This window comes from Tursiops truncatus, chromosome 8 (assembly GCF_011762595.2).
Source record: "Tursiops truncatus isolate mTurTru1 chromosome 8, mTurTru1.mat.Y, whole genome shotgun sequence".
NCBI lineage: Eukaryota > Metazoa > Chordata > Mammalia > Artiodactyla > Delphinidae > Tursiops > Tursiops truncatus.
Genome location: NC_047041.1, coordinates 12,106,690 through 12,126,721, shown reverse-complemented (window position 1 = coordinate 12,126,721; position 20,032 = coordinate 12,106,690). Strand labels below are relative to the sequence as shown.

Here is a 20,032-nt window from a genome sequence, read left to right as displayed (position 1 = left end):
CTCTGGAGCCAGACTGCCTGGTTTATTCCCAGATCTGACACTCACTGGCTGCAGGGCACCTGTGTCTCAGCTTATTCATCTGTAAAAATGGGTTGCCATGCACATTTAATGAGGATAGATATGTAATGCACTTATAACAGCGCCTGACATGTGCACAATAAAGTGTTAGTTATTACACTTTTTATTGAAGTATAGTCGGTTCATAATGTTTCAGGTGTACAGCGAAGTGATTCAATTATATATGTAATTGAATATAGTTGAGATGTTGAATATAGTTCCTTGTGCTCTACAGTAGGTCCTTGTTATTTATCTATTTTTATATAGTAGTGTGTATCTATTAATCCCAAATTCCCAATGTATCCCTTCCCCCAGCTATTACATTTCATAAATGTATGTGAACTTCTCCCCACTACCATCTATCCTCAATCCATCCTGCAGCCTGAGAGTTGTTTTATTTTATTTATTTATTTATATTTTTTTCACAAATGTCATCATATCAGCTTCCGACTTAAAATCATTCACCGGCTGCACATCACTTACGAGAAAAAGTCCAGCCTTCTTAGCGTGGAGAATAAAAGCCGATCTCTCCTGTTCCACTTCCATCTCTTTGCTGCAGGCACCTTCATCCTGTACTGCTTACTCCTTTTCCCACCATGTCAACCTCTTCCTGTCTTCTTATCTAGATTCATACTCATCTTCTTGTCCCTCAACTGTCTAACAAGGTCTTCCCTAGCCTTTAATACCCAGCTCAAATGGCACTTGTCAAATGTGACTCCCCTAGATGGGGCTGATTGCTTCTTTCTCTGAGCTGCTGCCCTCTGCCTGGACCTCTATAACAACATTTATATGCTGCGTTTTGTTACTCTTTGTTTATCTCTCTCTCCCTGAGTAGATCCTAGTGGGAGATACACTGGGGAGAAAGTACCCTTTTGCCAGACCATACATTTTTTAAAATTGAAGTATAGTTGATTTACAATGTTGTGTTAGTTTCTGGTATACAGCAAAGTGATTCCGTTATGCATATGTACCTATATATTCTTTTTCATATTCTTTTCCATTATGGTTTATTACAGGATACTGAATATAGTTCCCTGTGCTATACAATAGGACTTTGTTGTTGATCGATTCTATATATAATAGTTTGCATCTGCTAATCCCAAACTCCCAATCCAACCCTCCCCCGCCCCCCCCGCCCCCCCTCCCCTTGGCAACCAGAAGTCTGTTCTCTATGTCTGTGAGTCTGTTTCTGTTTTGTCCATAAGTCCATTTGTGTCACATTTTAGATTCCACATATAAGTGATATTGTATGGTATTAGACCATAAATGTTTATGATATGATTTTTGGTATGGAAAATATCTCATGCTAAACATGTGATATTTACTTCATAAGTACAGAGGGAAGAAAGGAAGGGGGAGGGAGGGAGGGACCTGTGATTCTGCAGGCAGTGACCACCACTTCCCATGGTGGCTCACTGTCGAGCAGCACTGACCCCCAGGAGCCTGGCTTCTGCCAGGAGGCCCAGTATTCCAGGCAGTAGGATGAGTGACCCAAATAGATTTCTTTTTACTTTCTGGCCTTTACCCTATTGGCCTTGAGAACAAAAAGTGAGGGGAGGCAGATGTTGGGGCAGCTCAGACCCATCCTGTGCTCAGGCCTGGTCGTGGCGGCCACCTGAACCCATTGCTCCCTCCCTCCCTGATGCCTCCACATACCACAGACAGCATAGCACCGACCTGAGAAGGCATGGGAACCCCTGGCTGGGGCCAGATGAGCTTCCAGGCCATACATGGAGGATTCAGCCTTTAGAATCTGGGGTGTCCCCTGGTACTGCAAAGATAGGAGTCAAACGACTGGACATTGGAAGTTCAAGACTCTCTTGATTTCCTTGGCATATTAGCTCATTTCTTCTTATTGAGAAGTTCAGTATTTAGCATAGCAGTGTAACCCCAAGGGCATTTTGCAGTTCAGGGTTTTATCGAATTGATGCATTTTGCAGTCCAGAGTTCTATAGAATTGATGCATACTGTAAGCTCCCAAATATCTGTGAATGGAAGAGGAAAGATCATAGAAAAACAAAACCATTCACATTTGATGTTAGAGTGTATCATGTAGTTTTCTCTCTGTCTTTTTTCTGCAGCAGCGATTTCCCTAATGATGTTTTGCTCAGATTAATATTAAAGTAAGTTTGTATGCCTCAAGCACACACTGACTGCTGAAGCAAAGCCTCATCAGAGCGTGCCAGAAACCAACCTGGGATTTGACATTGGCGCATATAGCCCCAAATGGATAATCAAGTTTAAACAATTCAGTGTCAGTATATTCAAGGAGGTTGGGTGTATGTCCAGTATATTTGTATGTTGACTAACACCTCTTTATTCATGAAGCACTTTCACATACAGTCTCTGGTTTAGTACAGCCATCCCCCGAGGCAGGCAGTAGGATTCCCATTTTGCACAGAAGGATTCTGAGGCCAGTCGTGGCTAGTGGTGCAGTGAAAGAGGAAAGAGAGTGCAATGGTGGGGTGGCATGGAACCCAGGTTTTCGATCTCCAAGTCCATACATTTCCAATTATCTATCTTTATGGTACAGTAGGTATATTTCTCTGTGTCAAGGTCATGTGTTAGGTGATCTTTCAAGATCCCTTCTAATCAGAGGATACTATCTATGATCCCATATAGTGTCCTAAGCCAGCCAGAACATCTAAGGCTCCCTTGAAAATGTGAGTTTACTATTTTCCCCTCCAACGTCCTGCTCCACCTTTGAATAGCAAATGTGAAAGTTTCACACTCTGTTCTTTTTCTCTTCTTAACTCTTGGCTAGAGTCTTATCTCTAAACGAAAGCAAAAAAAAAAAGAAAAAAGAAAAAAAACGGAAAGAAAAGAAAAAAACAAAGCAGACAGTGATTAAAAAGTGAGCAAGAAATAAATGTCAACATTAAATGAATGCCTGGTGTTTTTGCTGGATGTATCAGTTGTTTTTCAAGAAGGTCTGTTTCATCTCAGAAAGACTGTCTAGGAAAATGGAGAACAAAGCTAAGTAAACCAGTGAATCATTTCTAATACTGCTTAATACTCTTATAAGAAAACAGAAAATGAATAAAGTTCTGTTCCTTAAAGCTAAGTAACATGATAGCCCATATAATGGAAATACGGTTCCCTGAATGTATAATCATGTTATATTGGTTATTTATTGAGTTCTCCTCTCTCAAGAAGTTCAAGGACTTTATCAACATTACTTTAGTAGTTCTCACATCGCCCCCTTCACGTTGATTGTGGTGTCCCACTTTCTGGAAGAAGAAAACAGCACCAGCGAAGCTGAGTGGCTCACCTAGGATCACTCAGCAAGGCAAGGTCAGGGCCAGGTTTAGAACTTAGGTCTTCTCCTGCCAGATTTCCAATCAGCAAAGTGAAAATAGATATGCCAGCATCTGGGTTATATAGGCAACAAACCCATCTGGGTGTTTTAAGTGAAGAGGAATTAATTACTTACTTCTTTTTTACTCTTGGAGTCGGATGTGAGAAGTGCGCGCTAAACCAAAGTATCATCAAGACAGTCCACTGCAGACACACTGAGGGGGGTTATCCATGGGCTCCTGGCACTTCCTTTAGCCCTAAAGAGTATTTTATTGGCCATTGATGACAAGTAGGAGTGAAAAGAAACCTCTCTATGAATGGCCATTTAGTTCTAAAGCCTGGCAAAACTACATGAGGGACAGGATGCGCTTTTGTCATTGGCTGTGCTGGAGAAGGAGCGGATTCAGGGAAGGAAGAGAGTTGCTATCACTGGTTTGTGTGTAGGAAATGGGGATGAGGGCACACAGCCCTTACATAGACACAGGAGAACCTGCTGCACATCTGAGCCACTCTGTCTTGACTTTTTGGGGAAGGCTGAGGTGAAACTGAGTTCCAAAGATTGCAATCACCAGCTTCTAAGGGCCAGCCTCCCAGAAAAGAGCCTGGTATTACCCTAATCGCTTCCCTGAAGAGCCCTGGGGGAACCCTCATGATTTATGTATTATTACCCATGGAAACTCTAGGAGCTATGGAAAGCGACTGTGGCCAGACGGCATTCTCCCTCCAAGCATCTTTAGCACGTGCTCCTATAGGACAGAAAATAGTATTTCTTGTCCACTGAGGGAGAATCAATATAAAAGGAAGTTCCCTCTTTTGTCATATACCATCTCCCTGCACCCCCTTCACTCGTGGCTACCATTAGACAGAGGGGGAGCAAACACTTCTACAGCACTTACGGTGTGTTAAAACAACCCATGAGGTAGGTTTTATTACTACCCCCATGTTACAAAAGAGGAAATGGAGACCCAGAGAGGTGAAGTAACTTGCACAGGGACACATAATTGTACGTGGCACAGCCAGGATTCAATCCTGGACAGGCTGACTCCAGAGTCTGTGTTTTAATTCACTACCTGCCCTGCATTACCTGGCTCCGGTGTCCTTATGCATTTGGCTCCAGACTCTGGGAAAGCAATTACTTCCTTACTATAATGTCATTTCTTCTAGTACATAGAGAAGGAAGTATCAGTGAGTTCACAGATTTTCTTTATGGGTAAGAGGAATATTCGACAGGCAAGGGGAGATTAGTACCACTTCATAGCTCCATGGACAGCTCCACTGCTAACATTCAAAGGGCCTCACCATGCAGGGGTTGTGATCATTGGGTGACCAGCCCGGTCTCTTTCACCATCAGACGGCATCAGTGATGCTGGCTCTGATGTGGTCAGTCTGAAGCATCATTGTCTCTGAGGTGGACAGTACACAAGTCAAGGAACCAGTTTTCATTTGGGTGCCACCCCATCTGCAGGACTTGATCTGTCATAGACATTTGGAGCATAGACTATATATAACCAGTTATCTACCTTCAAAGTGGTTGTATTCGCCAGAAGGAACCAGCCCAACCTGTAGTCAACAGAGACACGTATAAATCAATACAAATGCCTGTAAATGCAACAGAGTCATCATAAATGATGATGGGTATAAATAAATGATGTTTAGAGTACTTTAAGGGAGTGAGATTGAGTAGGTTGGGATTCTGTTGGTATTGGGAAGAAGGCATGGGATTAATGAAGGAGTTTATTGGAGCAAATTGCAGAGATAAAAAGGAGAGGGAGACGTGGTTCAGCTGCCATTTGAAAGAAGGAGAGCATGGCATCCCTATGGCACAGTTGGCGAATGAGCACCAGAGAAATTGAAGCCATCACCAGTGATTTGAGCAAGGCGCTTAATCTCCGTGGGTCGCAGTTCTTCCATCTGTCAATATGGAGAACTGGGTACTGAAATCAAGAGAACGTAGTGAAGCATTTTGATTTCTTCAGAAGAAGAGCATCACCGTCATATATCCTTTGGGTTAAGGAAAATCTATTACTAGGAAGAAATGCCTGTGGCATGTGACACCTGATTTGCCCCAAGCACCAGTACTCAGATGTCTTTGGGGAAGGAAGCAATCAAAAGCATCTGCATAGGAAAAAAAAAAAAAGGTAGGCGGTCAGAGCCTTACAAGTAACATACTTCTCTTTGGCATCAGAAAAACAGCTTGGGCTCAGCCCAAGCCTAGGCTGTGCGAGCTCAGACCCAAATCTCAAATGACTGCCCATTCCTTGCTCTTCTGGTTGGCGTCAGTCAATCACAAGTGGAATCAGATGTTGCCTTGCCAACGTGACTGATATGTTTCCAATGGAGCTCTGTTTATGTCTTGATCCTTGTTTGTGTGATGTTCTATGTTTTATAACTTGAGTCTCCAGGAATTTTTCCCATGGCTGTGCATCATTTCTTATCACCCATAACCAAATATGGCAGCTTTAAATAGTGCTGTCATTTTCCTCAATTTCACTTGTTGTGATATAATCAGGTATAGATTTCTGACATTGAGCATCTAATGGGGTTTCAGATTCAGAAAGCTACAATGAAAGATTTTTTTCTCTTGGATATCTCTCAACTGGGAGACACAGAGTGAAATAGTCATGAGCGACAGGCGTAGAATTCATGTCCGTTTGCCCAGAGAAGCTCTGGGGGATAGAAGGACCCCAGGAGTGGCCCATGCTAGTGATTTCTGCTGCAGAAGGTGTATATGCATCATGAGGGCCTTCTTCCCCCTTCTGGACTCACTCTGTGTCTTCCTTTGTCTGCCACTGGCTCTTAGGATGAAGACAAAGACATGGTTAGCCCGTGATGGACACAAGAATGACTAACTCGGGACTCTCATTCTGCTGCTCTTGAGTCCTTCTTCCTGTTAGAGAATTTACATAGTGATAGGACCAGACATACTTAAAGGGCCCACTCCCCATTTCTCTCCTGTTCCCTTGCTCACTGGGCTTTGTCCCTCAAGTTGTTTTATTTTCCCAGTCAATCGCCTGAGTGTTCTGTGCAGCTCAAGCATGAATGCACATGAGGCAGAGTACTTGCAATTGGTATCAAAGGGCAGTTCCCTGGTCTCAGCCTTATTGGGAGAGAAAACCAGTTTCAGACAGACCACCCAAGGGGTCACTGTCACACTGATGAAGGGCCCAAGAACAGGTGCCCCACTGGCAGAGGATAAGCTTTGACTTCTTCACTCTGTACCCTCCGGACTGTGTCCCCAAATGGGAGTGTAAAAGCTGTACTCCCAAGTGCTTTGCGAATTTGCCTACTGGCTTTCTGGGAAGGGATGGAAAGCCCACCAGAAGAGAAGTTGAAAATCACCCACGACTGGAGCCGTTCGAATACAAGGGGACCATGCAGCGTTGTCTCCCCCGCTCCTTAGATGCTGCACTGGGACAGCTATTGTTACCTAGAGTTTCTCAGCATGGGCTCCATGGTCTGGCTGTCCTTGGATAACGAAAGCCCAGAAAGCTGGTTGAGATCAGTACTGGCATAGGCAGCTGCCCTTTGTGTTTCTGGGGACCCCAGTGTAAAAGTGACATATACCTTGTTAGTGACAGTAGGCTGTGCCGTGACTCATATATACTTGAGCTCGAAAGTTTACATGTTTGTAGAACCCCTGAGCTTAATACTGATTTTCTGCCCTATCCATGGACTTCCTAGATTCCTGGAATCATAAAATCATATCATTTTCAATTTAGAATGGTCTTTAGGGAGCATCTAGTCCAGCGGTTTCAGAGTAAATGGAAGAAGTAAGCCTGATGCAAGACCAAGGCAGCCGTGGGGAGCTGCAGAGAGGGGCCCTGTCTTGACTGGGCAGCCGCCACTCAGCTCCAGCTGGTTGAGAATTAGGCCCAGTGTTGCCAGATCGCCCATTTTTTTAAGCCAGAAATCTGGATTTTTATGTGAAATCTCCCAATCATTTAATGTTGGCAATTAATCAAAATGGGTAAGCACTGCAGGTAAACAAACAAGTTGTCTGTGGGCTGCAGGTCACCAGGGTGTCACCTTTGATCTAGTCCAGCTCCAACGGAGGCTGAAGGGGGGTGTGCACTTGCCAGAGACCACACAGCTGAAGACTGGGACCAGGTTCTGGAACTCCTTCTCATTCTGTCTCACTTTCCTACAGAAAATGCCCTGGAGCTTGGTCCTCAGCTCTCTGTTCCTGGCTCCATCCTTTGGCTCCCATGACTCTAGTCAAGCATGTCCCTGTGCTGGAGACAAACATTTTCCCCACAGCATCATGGTACAAGCCCTGGGCTTTGTGTCAGGAAGCGTGCATTTGAGTCCCAGCTCTTCCACTGATTAGCCCTATAACCTTGGACACATCTCTCGAGTGCCCTGGGCTTTGATTTCTTCCCTAATACAATGAAAATAAGAATCTGGGCCTCACAGCACCGGTTTGAGAAGGTCTCACTGTGCGTGAGATCACACTGCAAACAGATAAACCAAGGATGCCTGTCATATTAGCATCCTCACGAGAAAGAGGTGAGTGTCTGAGTGGGGGGTAGCGTTCCATCCACCACCGCAGACATCAACAGTTCAAAAGTGCTTCAGAGCCCAAACACACTGCCCCTGGAGGATGTGGGGACAGCACATAAGGGGCACTGAGGGCTGTTCTGCTTGCCCAGCACAGAGCCTCCTTCATCCTAGGAAGTAACGAGGCCCCCGGCTGTTCTTTTGTTTCATCTTCTGAGATCAGGGCTGGGTAAGTGTTTCAGAGCAGCCCCCTCTACACCTTCAGCCCTGTGTCATTTAAACCAATCACCCATAACCCGAGGCAATGCGATCTGGGGCCAGACCCAGGTCACCATCCCCTCTGCCCTGCCCTGCCCTTCCCAAGGGTCGTGCTGACTGAATGTAGACGGTGAATCTTGTTTTTATTTCCATTTCCAGGGCCGCAGACCCGGCTATTTCTCCTTCCTGGACCCTTTTTCTCCTGGCGTCTGGCTCTTCATGCTTCTAGCCTATCTGGCCGTCAGCTGTGTCCTCTTCCTAGTGGCTCGGTACTCTCCTCTCCCCTTCCCTGTCCTCACACCGCCACCTCGTGTCCACCTCTGGGAACTGCATGGGAGGGGGTGGGGAGCCGCAGAACGGTGGGTTGAGAAGCCCTTGGTGCCAAACCAGAGGGACGGGAGAGGGACTCAGGACCTGAACCACTCTGCCCAGCTGTTGACCTGGCACTGCCCATCCATCCGTCTTTGCCCACATCCCCTACTATGCGCAGAGAAGACAGGCGAGCTTGTCCGCATTTGCTTCTGCGCCCCTGCCTCTTGCCCCTCTCGTTCCCCAGTCTCCAGCCCGCCTGCCTGTTTAGGAGCTTTGGGAGAGAGAGGAGGGGGGGAAGGTGGCAGGAAGATCACTCCGATTAAGTTCCGAGCCTTTGGCAGCCCTGGCATCCGTCCTTGCCAGGATCTGCTAAAGTGCTGAATGACGAGAAGCAGAGCCTGCGAATCTGGAGTGGGGGACTGGAGGCCTCCTCTGCAGAGGGCCTGGCCCTTCCCCAGCCCGAGTCTGTCTGTGAAAGCACAGCTGCCTTGTTGAATGGGGACTGTGGAGGGCGGCTGGCAGCGGGGGGGCAGGACAGAGAGAAGCATTGGCAAGCAGTGCTGAGTTGAGACACATGGTCCAGATCAGGGGTTGGGGAGAGAAGCAGCGCCCCCGCCCCCGTCCCCGGAAACCAGAGACTGTCCCTGGGCCTACAGAAGAAGCCGAGGGGCATCCCAGCAAGAGGCACAGAGAGGGTTGTTTCTCTCTGAGGCTCGGTTGGACCAGCCTGGGCTTCAGGAGAGCCAGCTGACCCTCCAGAAGCAGAACAAGCTCTTGTGGCTCAGGGTCATTCACTCAGATCCCCGATTCCCACCCAGCGCTCAGCTCACCACCCTGGAGGAGCTTCTAAAGGGCTGACAGTGGCTCTGGTCCAGCGGTCTCCTTTGCCTCGGGGCCACAGAAGCAGGGCCCGATGACTCTGTAGTGAACATTCCACCTCTGTGGGGTAGGGTCTTCCCCAAGAGCATGTCTATTCAGTGCTTGAGGGGAGACTGTGCTCCCTCCGGTTAGAAGATGGAGCCCCAAGGAACTGCGGGGTTCCAAACTCCGGGGCAGTTCCCAGCCTGCCCGAGAGGCATTGAAATCACTCAGTCTGAGCCTCTTCCAGTGGAGATCAAAGCCAAGTTCAGGAAGTCCTCCCTGGCCCATGAGATCCAACCAAACAGGGAAAGGCCTTGCTTACAACCTGGTCGTCTTCAAAGGCTGCTGATGCTTTGGCACTCGGGCGCCACCGCCCCCCACCCCGGGCCTGTAGGCATTGCCACTGTCAAGTATCTGTCGTCCGTGTCGACTGGCGAGGCTTCCCCTCTGCACTTGGCCGCACTGCCTGCGGCTGCTCAAACGAAACTGTCTGCCTGAGTCCTGTCTCCACTGCCCTGCAGTTCGCTCTTGCTCCCTTTGATTGAGCCCCTGTGTGTAGTAAGCCATGGCTCTCAGGTGACCTCGGAGGCCTGCAAATGGTCTTAGGGCTTGGTTACCAGACACACACACACACACACACACACACACACACGGCTGCTTCACCACGCCGGCCACAGCCTGAAGCTTTTCAATCAGCCCTGGGGGCTTAAACAGCCCCTCTTCTCTGCCCTACACATACACACAAACACACACACACACAAACACACACACACATGCACACACTGCCCCCTAGGATCCAGAATTAACAAAAAGATTAACCAAGAAGAAACTGTACAAAAGGTCTGATCATACATCCTATATATACATATATCTATAATATCCTATATACGTAATATCTGAGCGTAGGGTAATCTGGCCCAAGGTAGTGGCTTTCAGACAGGGTTCCCCGAGCGTGGAGGCTCCTGGAAGTTTACAGAGACGTGGAGGGGCGATGTGAAGAGGCTGGACAGCCAGAGCTCTGGGACCTCAGCCCATCTTCATTCAGACCAGCTCCACTTTTCTCTTATATATTGTACTTCCGGGTAAGATTTTAGAGGTGAAAAGATATTTGAAAACCACTGCTCTAAGGCAGCCGTTCCCAAGCCAGCTGATACCACAGTCACACAGGGAGCTTTAAAAAACTTGAATTTCTATGTCTGATCGTCTCCAAATCTCTAGGGATGGGGCCTGGAAATCTGTATTTTTGGAGCTCACTTCCAATGGCCCGTAGGCTTGGGAACCACCGAGGTGAGGCACCACGGGCACAAGCCAGCCCCGCAGGCCACGAGGAGAAGGGGCACATCTTGGGGCAGGGGCCAGCGATGGCACATTGGCCTTGTATTCGGGAACAGGCGGCAGCGATGGGAATGTGGGCCAGCCCTGCAGCATGGCACGTGCGCACTAGGCTGCAGGGAAGGCCGGGGATGATGGTAACACCCTGTGAAGAGGCAGACCTGCCCTGCTCTGCTCAGCACACGCCCAGACGCGTCTCTCACATCAGAGCTGGAAGGCTTTGTGTGGGAGACAGGCTGGGGCGGAAGAGGGAGAGCATGTGTCTGGTGGGCAGGAAGAAAGGGCATTAGAGGTACCGCTGGGAGAGAGAGGCCAGCGTGAGGCTGCGAGCGACAGCGGGGGGGAGCGCCACCCTTCTCAACCCCGTGTGCCCATCATGCTCAGCTGGGGAGCCCTAAAAATGCTGATATCCAGGCCTTACCTGGACAAATTAAATCAGAACCTCTGGGTGTGGAATCCAGGTATTGGCATTATTTCAGAAGTTCCCAGAGCTTCCCTGGTGGCGCAGTGGTTGAGTCTGCCTGCCGATGCAGGGGACACGGGTTCGTGCCCCGGTCCGGGAAGACCCCACATGCCGCAGAGCGGCTGGGCCTGTGAGCCATGGCCTCTGTGCCTGTGTGTCCAGAGCCTGTGCTCTGCAACGGGAGAGGCCACAACAGTGAGAGGCCCGCGTACCGCAAAAAAAAAAAAAAAAAAAGCTCCCAGGTGAGTCTGAAACACAGACAGGGTTGAGAGCCAGGGCCTGAGCCTGAGGGACCATCTGGGCCAGTGGTTCACAAAGTGTGGTCCCTGGACCAGTGGCATCCACATCAGCTAGGCACTTGCAGGTTCTAGGCCTCAACCCAATGCGCCGAATCAGACGCTTTTGCCGCCATCTGTGCTCTCCCAAGCCCTCTTGGTGATTCTGATGTCAGTTAAAGTTTGAGAATTACTACTCTAGGCCGACGGCTTTCAAGCCATGGCTCCGTGGGGCTGTAGGGTCTCTCTCTGGTCACTTTGGGGAACTGAAGGAGGCAGAACAAGCAATTCCCAGCCGTCTATTCTGTGACTTGATTTATTTTGAAAAAACTAAGATGTTTCTTTGATTAAAGAAAAACAGTTCCCAAACTGCCAACATAGTCCAACTTTCTCATTTTTCAGGGGGAACACCCAAGTCCCTTAGAGGGGCGGGGCTTAGCCAAGGCCACAGGCCAGCTACCAAGGTCTCGGGGCGAGGCCAGGCAGGGGAGCGCCCTCACACCCTCAGCACCCCTTCCTTCACGCCCATCCTCCGCAGCACTGGTATGTGTCCCTTTCTTTCACAGGTTGACGCCCTACGAGTGGTACACACCCCACCCCTGTGCCCAGGGCCGGTGCAACCTCCTGGTGAATCAGTACTCCCTCGGCAACAGCCTCTGGTTCCCGGTCGGGGGCTTCATGCAGCAGGGCTCCACCATCGCGCCTCGCGCCTTATCCACCCGCTGCGTCAGTGGCGTCTGGTAAGATCCTGGGTCCTCCGATGAGCCCTGATCCAGCTTCCGGTAGGCAGGAACCTCAGCTCTGCCCTAGGACAGCCTCTGCCAGCACAGAGGGTTTGGGGGCAGTGGCTGGGTGCGCTTTGTGCCATCTTTTCTCCTTCTCTGTTCTCTGCCTTGGAGGTCTAGATGCAGAGGGGAGCTAAGGCAGGAAAGGAGACCGAGTGAGAAAATGCCTTGACGGCCCACAGCAAAGCAGTTATAACTTCCTGACCTGAAAATGACCAGAGGTTGAGAGGCAGGGCCTGTGAACACATATGCAGATTTATGCAAATGTAAGCATGTAGCAGGAAGTCCCTGCAGGAGAAATCCAAGCCCACGCCCCCTCCAGCAGCTTTCTGGAGCTTTGCCCCTCTGCACCTGGCTCTGGGGGCCCGCCAGACCCATCCACCTTAGCAGGTGTGGGAAAACGCAAGCTGTTAGTAGCTCGGAGTTGGACAGGACCTCAGGGAACAAGTTGCCATCGTGGTCTACACGGACAGTCAGCCAGCCTCTTCCTGGAGCTCCCTTCTCCTCTTGGCAGGGCAAAAGGAACATGGTGGAATGATTGGATGTGTGGGAAAGTTCTCTGAAAATTTGGAAGTGCTACATAAATGTTTGGACTAATCATTGCTATTAGGCCACTATGGGGGGAAATGAAATACCGATGTAGTGTTGAAAGGCAAGTTTCCCATCCTCACTTAAAAACCCACTGTCAAGTTTGTTGTCACAGCTTATAGGACTTACAACCTTCATTCGCTCCTCTCCTTCTCAGCCCGTGCAAGCCAGAGGAAAAGGAAAGGGGCATGGGTGCTGGGGACAGTGTGGGATCTGGACAGTTACCTAGGAGCCACTGGACTGGGGCTGATGGGCAGGTGGAAGCACAGCTGGGACTGATACAGTAGGATTTAAACCCTTGGGGCAAGGTGTTCACCCATTATCAGGTTGTGCCCAGGAGTCACTGAGCGGATCACTGTGGAGAGCTGGGTCTCACGTTCCCTGTCAGAAAGGATGGTCTTGTCAGGCACAGCCACAGAGCTCCCTCAAAATCCAGGAAATCTGGGCAGAAACCCATAGATGAGAAGTCAGCGGCAGATTCTGATCCCTTTCTGCTTGGGCTTTCCCTTCCAGAGGTGCTTGTTCCCATGTGCTGCACGCAGGGCTCCATTGCCTGCTGCCTTCACCTGTCAGCTCCCACCCCGAGGAATTCCCTCCTCCAGCGAAAGTCTGCCCCGGTGCTGAGGGGAACCACCTGTCCTGCAGGCTGTTGGCTCAGCCCACTGGCTCAGCAGTGCTTTAAAGAGCTGGCCCCAGGTGGCTCGGTTATGCTGCTCCAGAGCGTCTGTGGAAGGGAGGCTCGGCCCTTCCCAGCCCGACCCAGGGGTGTTGGTGCGCCCCTCTGCCTCTTGGAATTCTTGGTTATAAAATCAGGGCCTCAGTTAGGTTGGCTCCCTGGGGAGTGGGAGGTCAGAAAACAGGGCCATCGTGGCCTACCGTGGCACCCTCACCCAGAGCAAGCAACGGAAAATGCCCCGTTGCCGAGAATGCCAGCTTCACAGTGATAATGCCCCTTTCACCCAGGAGCAAGTCTCCACTGGCCCCTCTGGAGGGAGAGTGGGCATGATTTGCTTTGTCAGCAAAGGTGACGGGCTTGCAATGAGCTACTTACTCTCTCTGACCCGTCCTTTGTGACCAGTGGCAAAAGCAGCCACATGGCTGCCCAGGGCGGAACGGATGCCAGAGTGTAGCCATGGGGCTGGGGGAAGCTCCCCAGCCAGCTCTGAGGTCATGTCCACACCCAGGGCTCACTAACCCACGACAGTGTGGCAGAGCAGCTTCCGAATGCACGCCTCCACCTGCGGACCACTCACCACCACCACCCCAGCCTCCTCTGGGGGAAGCTCATGAGAAACAACTTCCAAGAGACTGTAAGAGCCCAGGCAGGAGCAAGGAGAACAGGTTTTGCAGATGGAGGGACTCCTGGCCCTTACAGGTCACAAGTAGGAAAGGTAGACAAATGATTTTCGTTGCATCTCTACATGTCTCTGTATCTCACACTCATCTCATCCTTTACAGATTATTAGTCACTAATGACATATTATCTCACCTGATCTCACAACACTCCAAAGACAGGTGGACCAGACATTAGTATCCCCCATTTATTAGACAAGCAAACGAGCTCAGAGGAAGTGTGTGGCTTTTCCCCAAGGTCTCACAGGTGGAACCGGACAAAGCCAGAACTAAAACCAGATCCCTTACTGGTGATCTGGCGCATGTGGATGCGCCCATCAAGTTGAGGGATGCCCCTGTTCCTTCACTCCTGGGAGGCAGCCTGAAGGAATTCTTGGACACGTGGCAAAGGGGACAATGGGACTTCCTGCTCTTGGAAATCCACCTGGAAGCTGCCGGCTGCTGCAGCCCCTGGCAAACACTATGCCTTGGTTGGCAATGTCTTCATACTGAGTGAAGCCTCATTAATTCAGACTCCACTGGTTCAGAATTTGGCGATTATCCAGCCTCAGTTGTGCTTACATATATCTTTGAACCCCTATAAACAAATGGATTAGGAAGCAGTTCCACACTGCTGACCAGATGGTAGAAGTCTTGTTTAACCTACTTAGTGAGCAAACTGGTTTTAATGACTTTAGCATGTATGCTGCCTGAGTTGCAAAACTATTCTAATTTTAAATAAGTCCGATCTGCCCAATAAAACAACCTTCCATTCTGAAATAGCAAGACCATTGTAAAAGCATTTTCTTTTTCCGGTACGCGGGCCTCTCACTGTTGCGGCCCCTCCCGCCGCGGAGCACAGGCTCTGGACGGCGCAGGCCCAGCGGCCATGGCTCACGGGCCCAGCCGCTCCGCGGCATGTGGGATCCTCCCGGAGCGGGGCACGAACCCGTGTCCCCTGCATCGGCAGGCGGACTGTCAACCACTGCGCCACCAGGGAAGCCCTAAAAGCATTTTCTAATTCCAACTTCTCAGCAGTCCGCAGGTGCTTTTCACCAGCTCATCTTGAAGAGTTTCTGCTGTTACAATTTGTAGAACCGGTTCTAGAATACAAATTTCTCAGGCACTTGGCCACGTGCCTTTGCTTCTCTGAGCCTCGGTTTTCTCTTCTGTAAAATCAGGATAAGATTTTCACCTCCCTGAGTTGTAGGGAGTACAGGAGATAGTGGGTGTGGCTCACAGTAGGTGCTCAGTCCATGGCGATGCTGCTCTGAATGTCGGCTGCATCATGACGGGGCTGCGGGAGGCGTCCCAGGTCTAGCTCTGAACAGAGCCTCCAGGGCTGGCACCCTTAGCTCATTCACTAGCTCATTCCTCACCATCTCTCAAGCTGTCTCATGTTCATGGACACACCTCTTTTGAGTAGAAACCCAGTAATCACCTCCTTTAGGAAATAAGAGAAAGAAAACCACTGTCTTCTTATAGGCCACCCTCCCAAGCCGTTCGTTTCTGTTGACAGCAAATGCCCTGCCTCCTCTCTCTTCCCCCACTAGGCCCCTCAGAAGAGGGCCACCTGGTCTCTCCCGTGTCGCAGCAGGACTGGGGATGGGGTTTAAGACTCCTGGGCTGCCCCGGCAATGATGACGTCTCGGTCTTTTCCTACCTAGGTGGGCATTCACGCTGATCATCATCTCATCCTACACGGCCAACCTGGCAGCCTTCCTGACGGTGCAGCGCATGGATGTGCCCATCGAGTCGGTGGACGACCTGGCGGACCAGACCGCCATCGAGTATGGCACGATTCACGGAGGCTCCAGCATGACCTTCTTCCAAGTAAACCCACATGGTTGCTCACCAACGTCAGGAATCGGGCAGGATAAAGTGGAGATGTTTGTCCACTGGAGATAAAAACATCTTGCCTCATCCCATCATCCCTTTCGAACACCTCGTTTGGAGGTTCTCATGGGGCTCATTTTTCCCCTGCTCCCCCAAATACCCATGGAACCAGGTCCCCAAAGCACTTGGGTTAATATCAGCCTTGTCCCAAAGTGTTATACATGAACGGTTAGTGCTCCTTGAGACGATTTTAGTGGTAGAACTATTTTTTAATTGCAGTGGTTTCATATTTATTGTAATGAGTATTAGAAAAAAATATGCAGTGACTCTAACCTGTACTTTTATTTCTATTTCTGCACAAGATGAGGCTAACGTAGGCATTTACATTTTTTAAGTAGGCTACATTTTATAAGTAGTGCTTAGACAAAGCAAGATTGGGGTAATACACAAATGACTAACATGTAAGGAAATTTAGATTAAGCCCAGCTGGTTTCATTGATCCCAGACTAGATAGATCTCAGATCAGGACCCTTTTGGCTTCTCCGAGGTTCCCTTGCAAGGCTCAGGAGCCGGCCCTGCCACCATGGTGTGTCAGCTGGCAGGCTACCAAGGCAGGCAGAGCCGGGCCAGACCTAGGAGTAGTTTGCATTCGCTTCAGGCTCTCTAGGGAAGCAGATTCCCCTGGAGTCAGTGAGTGTCTATCCAGCCTGTGACCCAAGAAGTTCATTATCACACTAAACGAGTCCAAGGCCTTCAGTTTTCTGTTTCCCATACAAGTCTCAGGGGTACTGGCACAGGGACCAGTGAAGACATCATGCAGACACAGGGTTTGGCTAGACCCCCAGAATTCTCTCAGTCTTGTTATTATTTGTAAACTAGAAGCCAACATTGGATATGTGATTGACGGATTAGTTTAGGGTTGATAGAGAAGAGCCGGCACTGCTCCTTCAGATGACGTCTCTTAAAAGTCCAGAATGAACCTGAGTTTGCTGCCTCTGTGCTGAAGGACAGTAGAGGACACAGCCAGAATTTCCATTCTCGCTTTGGTCAGAACATGGAGGTTGGCAATGGAAGATGGGTGGATGAAGCAGAACCAATGATCGAAGCAGTAGGCAGAGTTTACACACCTTCAGACCCTGTTCCTTCTTTGTCTTTGTAAAAGGTATCAAAGGCACGACCCTCTCCTCCTGCCATTCAGCAGTGACGTTGTGAGATGAAAGGGAACAGGTTCTTGAGTATAAGGAAGGGACTGGGGAGCAGAAGGGCCAGAATTTTAGGGGCCACTTGGATGCCCTCCCTTTCCAGGCCGCCATCTCCTTTCTCTTTCCTCAACCTGCTTCCTTGCGTTCTTTTCCCAGAATTCCCGCTATCAGACCTACCAGCGCATGTGGAATTACATGTACTCCAAGCAGCCGAGTGTGTTCGTGAAGAGCACGGAGGAGGGGATCGCCAGGGTGTTGAATTCCAACTACGCCTTCCTTCTGGAATCCACCATGAATGAGTACTATCGGCAGCGCAACTGCAACCTCACTCAGATTGGGGGCCTGCTGGACACCAAGGGCTATGGGATTGGCATGCCAGTCGGTATGCAGGAGAGGAACAGCCTCTTCGGGTAGCTCCACCCAGGCGGGCTCAGGGTAGCTCAAACCATCGAATGCAGCCTTGAAGTCAACAGCCCCTGTTTCTAGAACCAGGTTCACAGTGACTTGAGATGGGCATTCTTAAGGTTTTTAAAAAAAGCCAATCCACGTCCTTCCAAGTCATCAGGGATTAGTACCCAGACCTTAATTATGGAAGGGCTAATTGATTAGTTATTAATAGATTAATTATTAAAGGGCACATGGATGCCCTTGGTGTATTCCACACCACACAGCTAGCTTGTGAGATCTGAGTTCCCCAACCAGGGATTGAACCCAGGCCCTGGGCAGTGAAAGCATCGAGTCCTGCCCTTTGGCCATTTCTCTGATGTCCGACATCTCTACTAGCAGTGGAAAGGAGATGGAAGAGATGGTAGGACTCAAGTGAATTAATTTTGCTATTAGTGTCCCTGGTGACAGGTTTACTGTGAAAGGGGACTGATGTGATTGGAGGAGGTGGCTTTCACATCATCTGTGGATCTCACTGGTCCATCTGCTCTGGGTCAGAGCAGGTAGCTGAGAGTGGGCAGGAAAGCTCTGGCATTCACCTTGCTGACTGTGCCGTCGGTTTGTTATAGGAAGGTAGAGATGCTTGGCTTCCAGAAGGGTATCCCAGCTGTGCCTTGTAATGAATGTCCCTGCTTTAGGCCTTCCCCTGCTGATGGTTCCTCTATCAGAAGGTGAGGGGGAGCACGTGTGTGACTCTGTGACTGTGGTGGAGGTCTGGAAATGTCCCCCAGTGTTTCAGACATGTACCCTTCCCACACACACCATGGAGAGCCACATTGTATAGGGCTGTCCTTTTCCAAGTCTGTCCTCACGCAAGGTTGTCCTGAAACCAAGCAGCCGGGGAAGAAGCAGGAATGGAGGAAATCATCTCATGTGGGGAAGTTGGTACACAGGATGTGCACCTTTGTTGGTATGTTACACACCACTTCTCTCCCTTTTGATTTTTCGAAGTGTAGTTGATTTACAAAGTTGTGTTAGTTTCAGGTGTAAGTTAGTTTCAGGAAAGTGTTTCAGGTATATATCTATTCTTTCTCAGATTCTTTTCCCTTACAGGTTATTACAAAATATTGAGTATAGTCCCCTGTGCTAGACAGTAGGTCCTTGTTGGTTATCTATTGTATATATAGTAGTGTCACACCCCTTCTCTTGATTGATCGGTACCTAACTCAGAGCTCTATAAATTATAGGCTTCCCTTATACCTGTGTCATGTGAAGGGCATGGGATGGAGTCAGGCAGATCTGGGAATGCACCCTGCTTCCTGGCTGTGGGGCCTTGGATAGGTTAGTTAACCTCTCAGAGTCTCAATGATCGCATTTTTAAATTCAGGTTTCTAATATGTACCTCAGAGGGTTGTTACAAAGGTTAAACTGAATAATCTGGCCTCACCACAGTGTTTCATCACGCTTAGCCTGTTAGGGGGAACATTAGTGCCCTCCCCACATTTTCCAATGTTCCCTCTGTTATTTGATAAAAGCAGATGACTTCTTCAAGACTGATCAGAAACCAAGCCCATGAATATAGGCAATAATATGGTTCACGCTTGAACTCTGCCATTTCTGACCCTAGTAGTTCTGTAAACCGGAAGCCTCACTCAGGGCACCTGCATACCCTCCACTTAGCATCATATTTCATTGATTTCATTAATAATACAGATTATGGGCCTCTTTGAGACATTTACTGGTTGACGGTGTGTTTCAAGATGGTGGAGGGAAGCACAAAATGAACCTAAGGTGCACCTGGAAATACTCTAGCAATTTAATCAATTACTACTCTAGCAATTTAATCAATTAATACTCTAGCAATTTAATCAATTTAACTGAACTGTCAAGTGCTTCAAAAGTTTTCATGGCACAAACCTGTAGAGTTGGCATAAAGCAGACTGACTCTAGAAATTCTCATCAGTAACTAAGGAAAAGGGGAGGCAAATGCATTGGTTCTGTGTCTGAGGTGATGCTGTTTCCATATGTGTTATCTTAGTCTTATCCCACCTGCAGGGGAGATGTGGTTCTTCCCATTCTAGAGGAGAGAACTGAGATTCAGAGCTGATAAGTTACTTGTCCAAGGTCACAGAATAAGTGGAGAGAAAAGCTGTGCTTGAGCCTAGGGGGCCTATCTCCAAATCCAGCATTTCACCTCTCAGACCGTGTTGCCAAACGGGTCCACCAGCTCGACAGGACAGGATAGATGGGGAAGGTGAGCTATGGGTTAGCCCAGGTTCTTAGGTCAGGCTGGGGAGAGCATTGCATAGTCGATTGATGGGACAGAATTTAGGTCCAGGAAAGATGAGCATGTGTGTCCTTCTTAAGTGGAAAGTAAGGGTGTAACTATGGAATAAGCAGTGTGGTTAGACCCAGGAAGATGACGAGAAACAGAACAAGGAATGAGATGGAAAATTAGTCGGCTAGTTTAGGAGCTAAGTGGGCGAACATGGAGTAAGCAGAATAATCCTTTCATGGGGCCCTTGGTGTGCTATTGAGATTGGGTTGAAGACG

The 20,032-nt window shown here is 49.1% G+C and overlaps 1 protein-coding gene across 9 annotated transcripts in view; it reads left to right on the top strand.

Moving 5' to 3' along the window:
* The window catches only part of GRIK4 (glutamate ionotropic receptor kainate type subunit 4), a 354,683-nt gene that overhangs the window by 315,297 nt on the left and 19,354 nt on the right, over positions 1–20,032 (top strand). For 6 of the 9 annotated variants that reach the window (XM_073808072.1, XM_033861894.2, XM_033861893.2 and 3 more), the window contains 4 exons: positions 8,269–8,378; positions 11,919–12,092; positions 15,725–15,890; positions 17,252–17,477. In XM_073808072.1, the coding sequence (XP_073664173.1) occupies positions 8,269–8,378; positions 11,919–12,092; positions 15,725–15,890; positions 17,252–17,477 (676 nt within the window). Of the gene's footprint in view, positions 1–8,268; positions 8,379–11,918; positions 12,093–15,724; positions 15,891–17,251; positions 19,734–20,032 lie in introns of all 9 variants that reach the window. The other 3 variants (XR_012333292.1, XR_004527810.2, XR_012333293.1) reach the window with 3 other exon arrangements.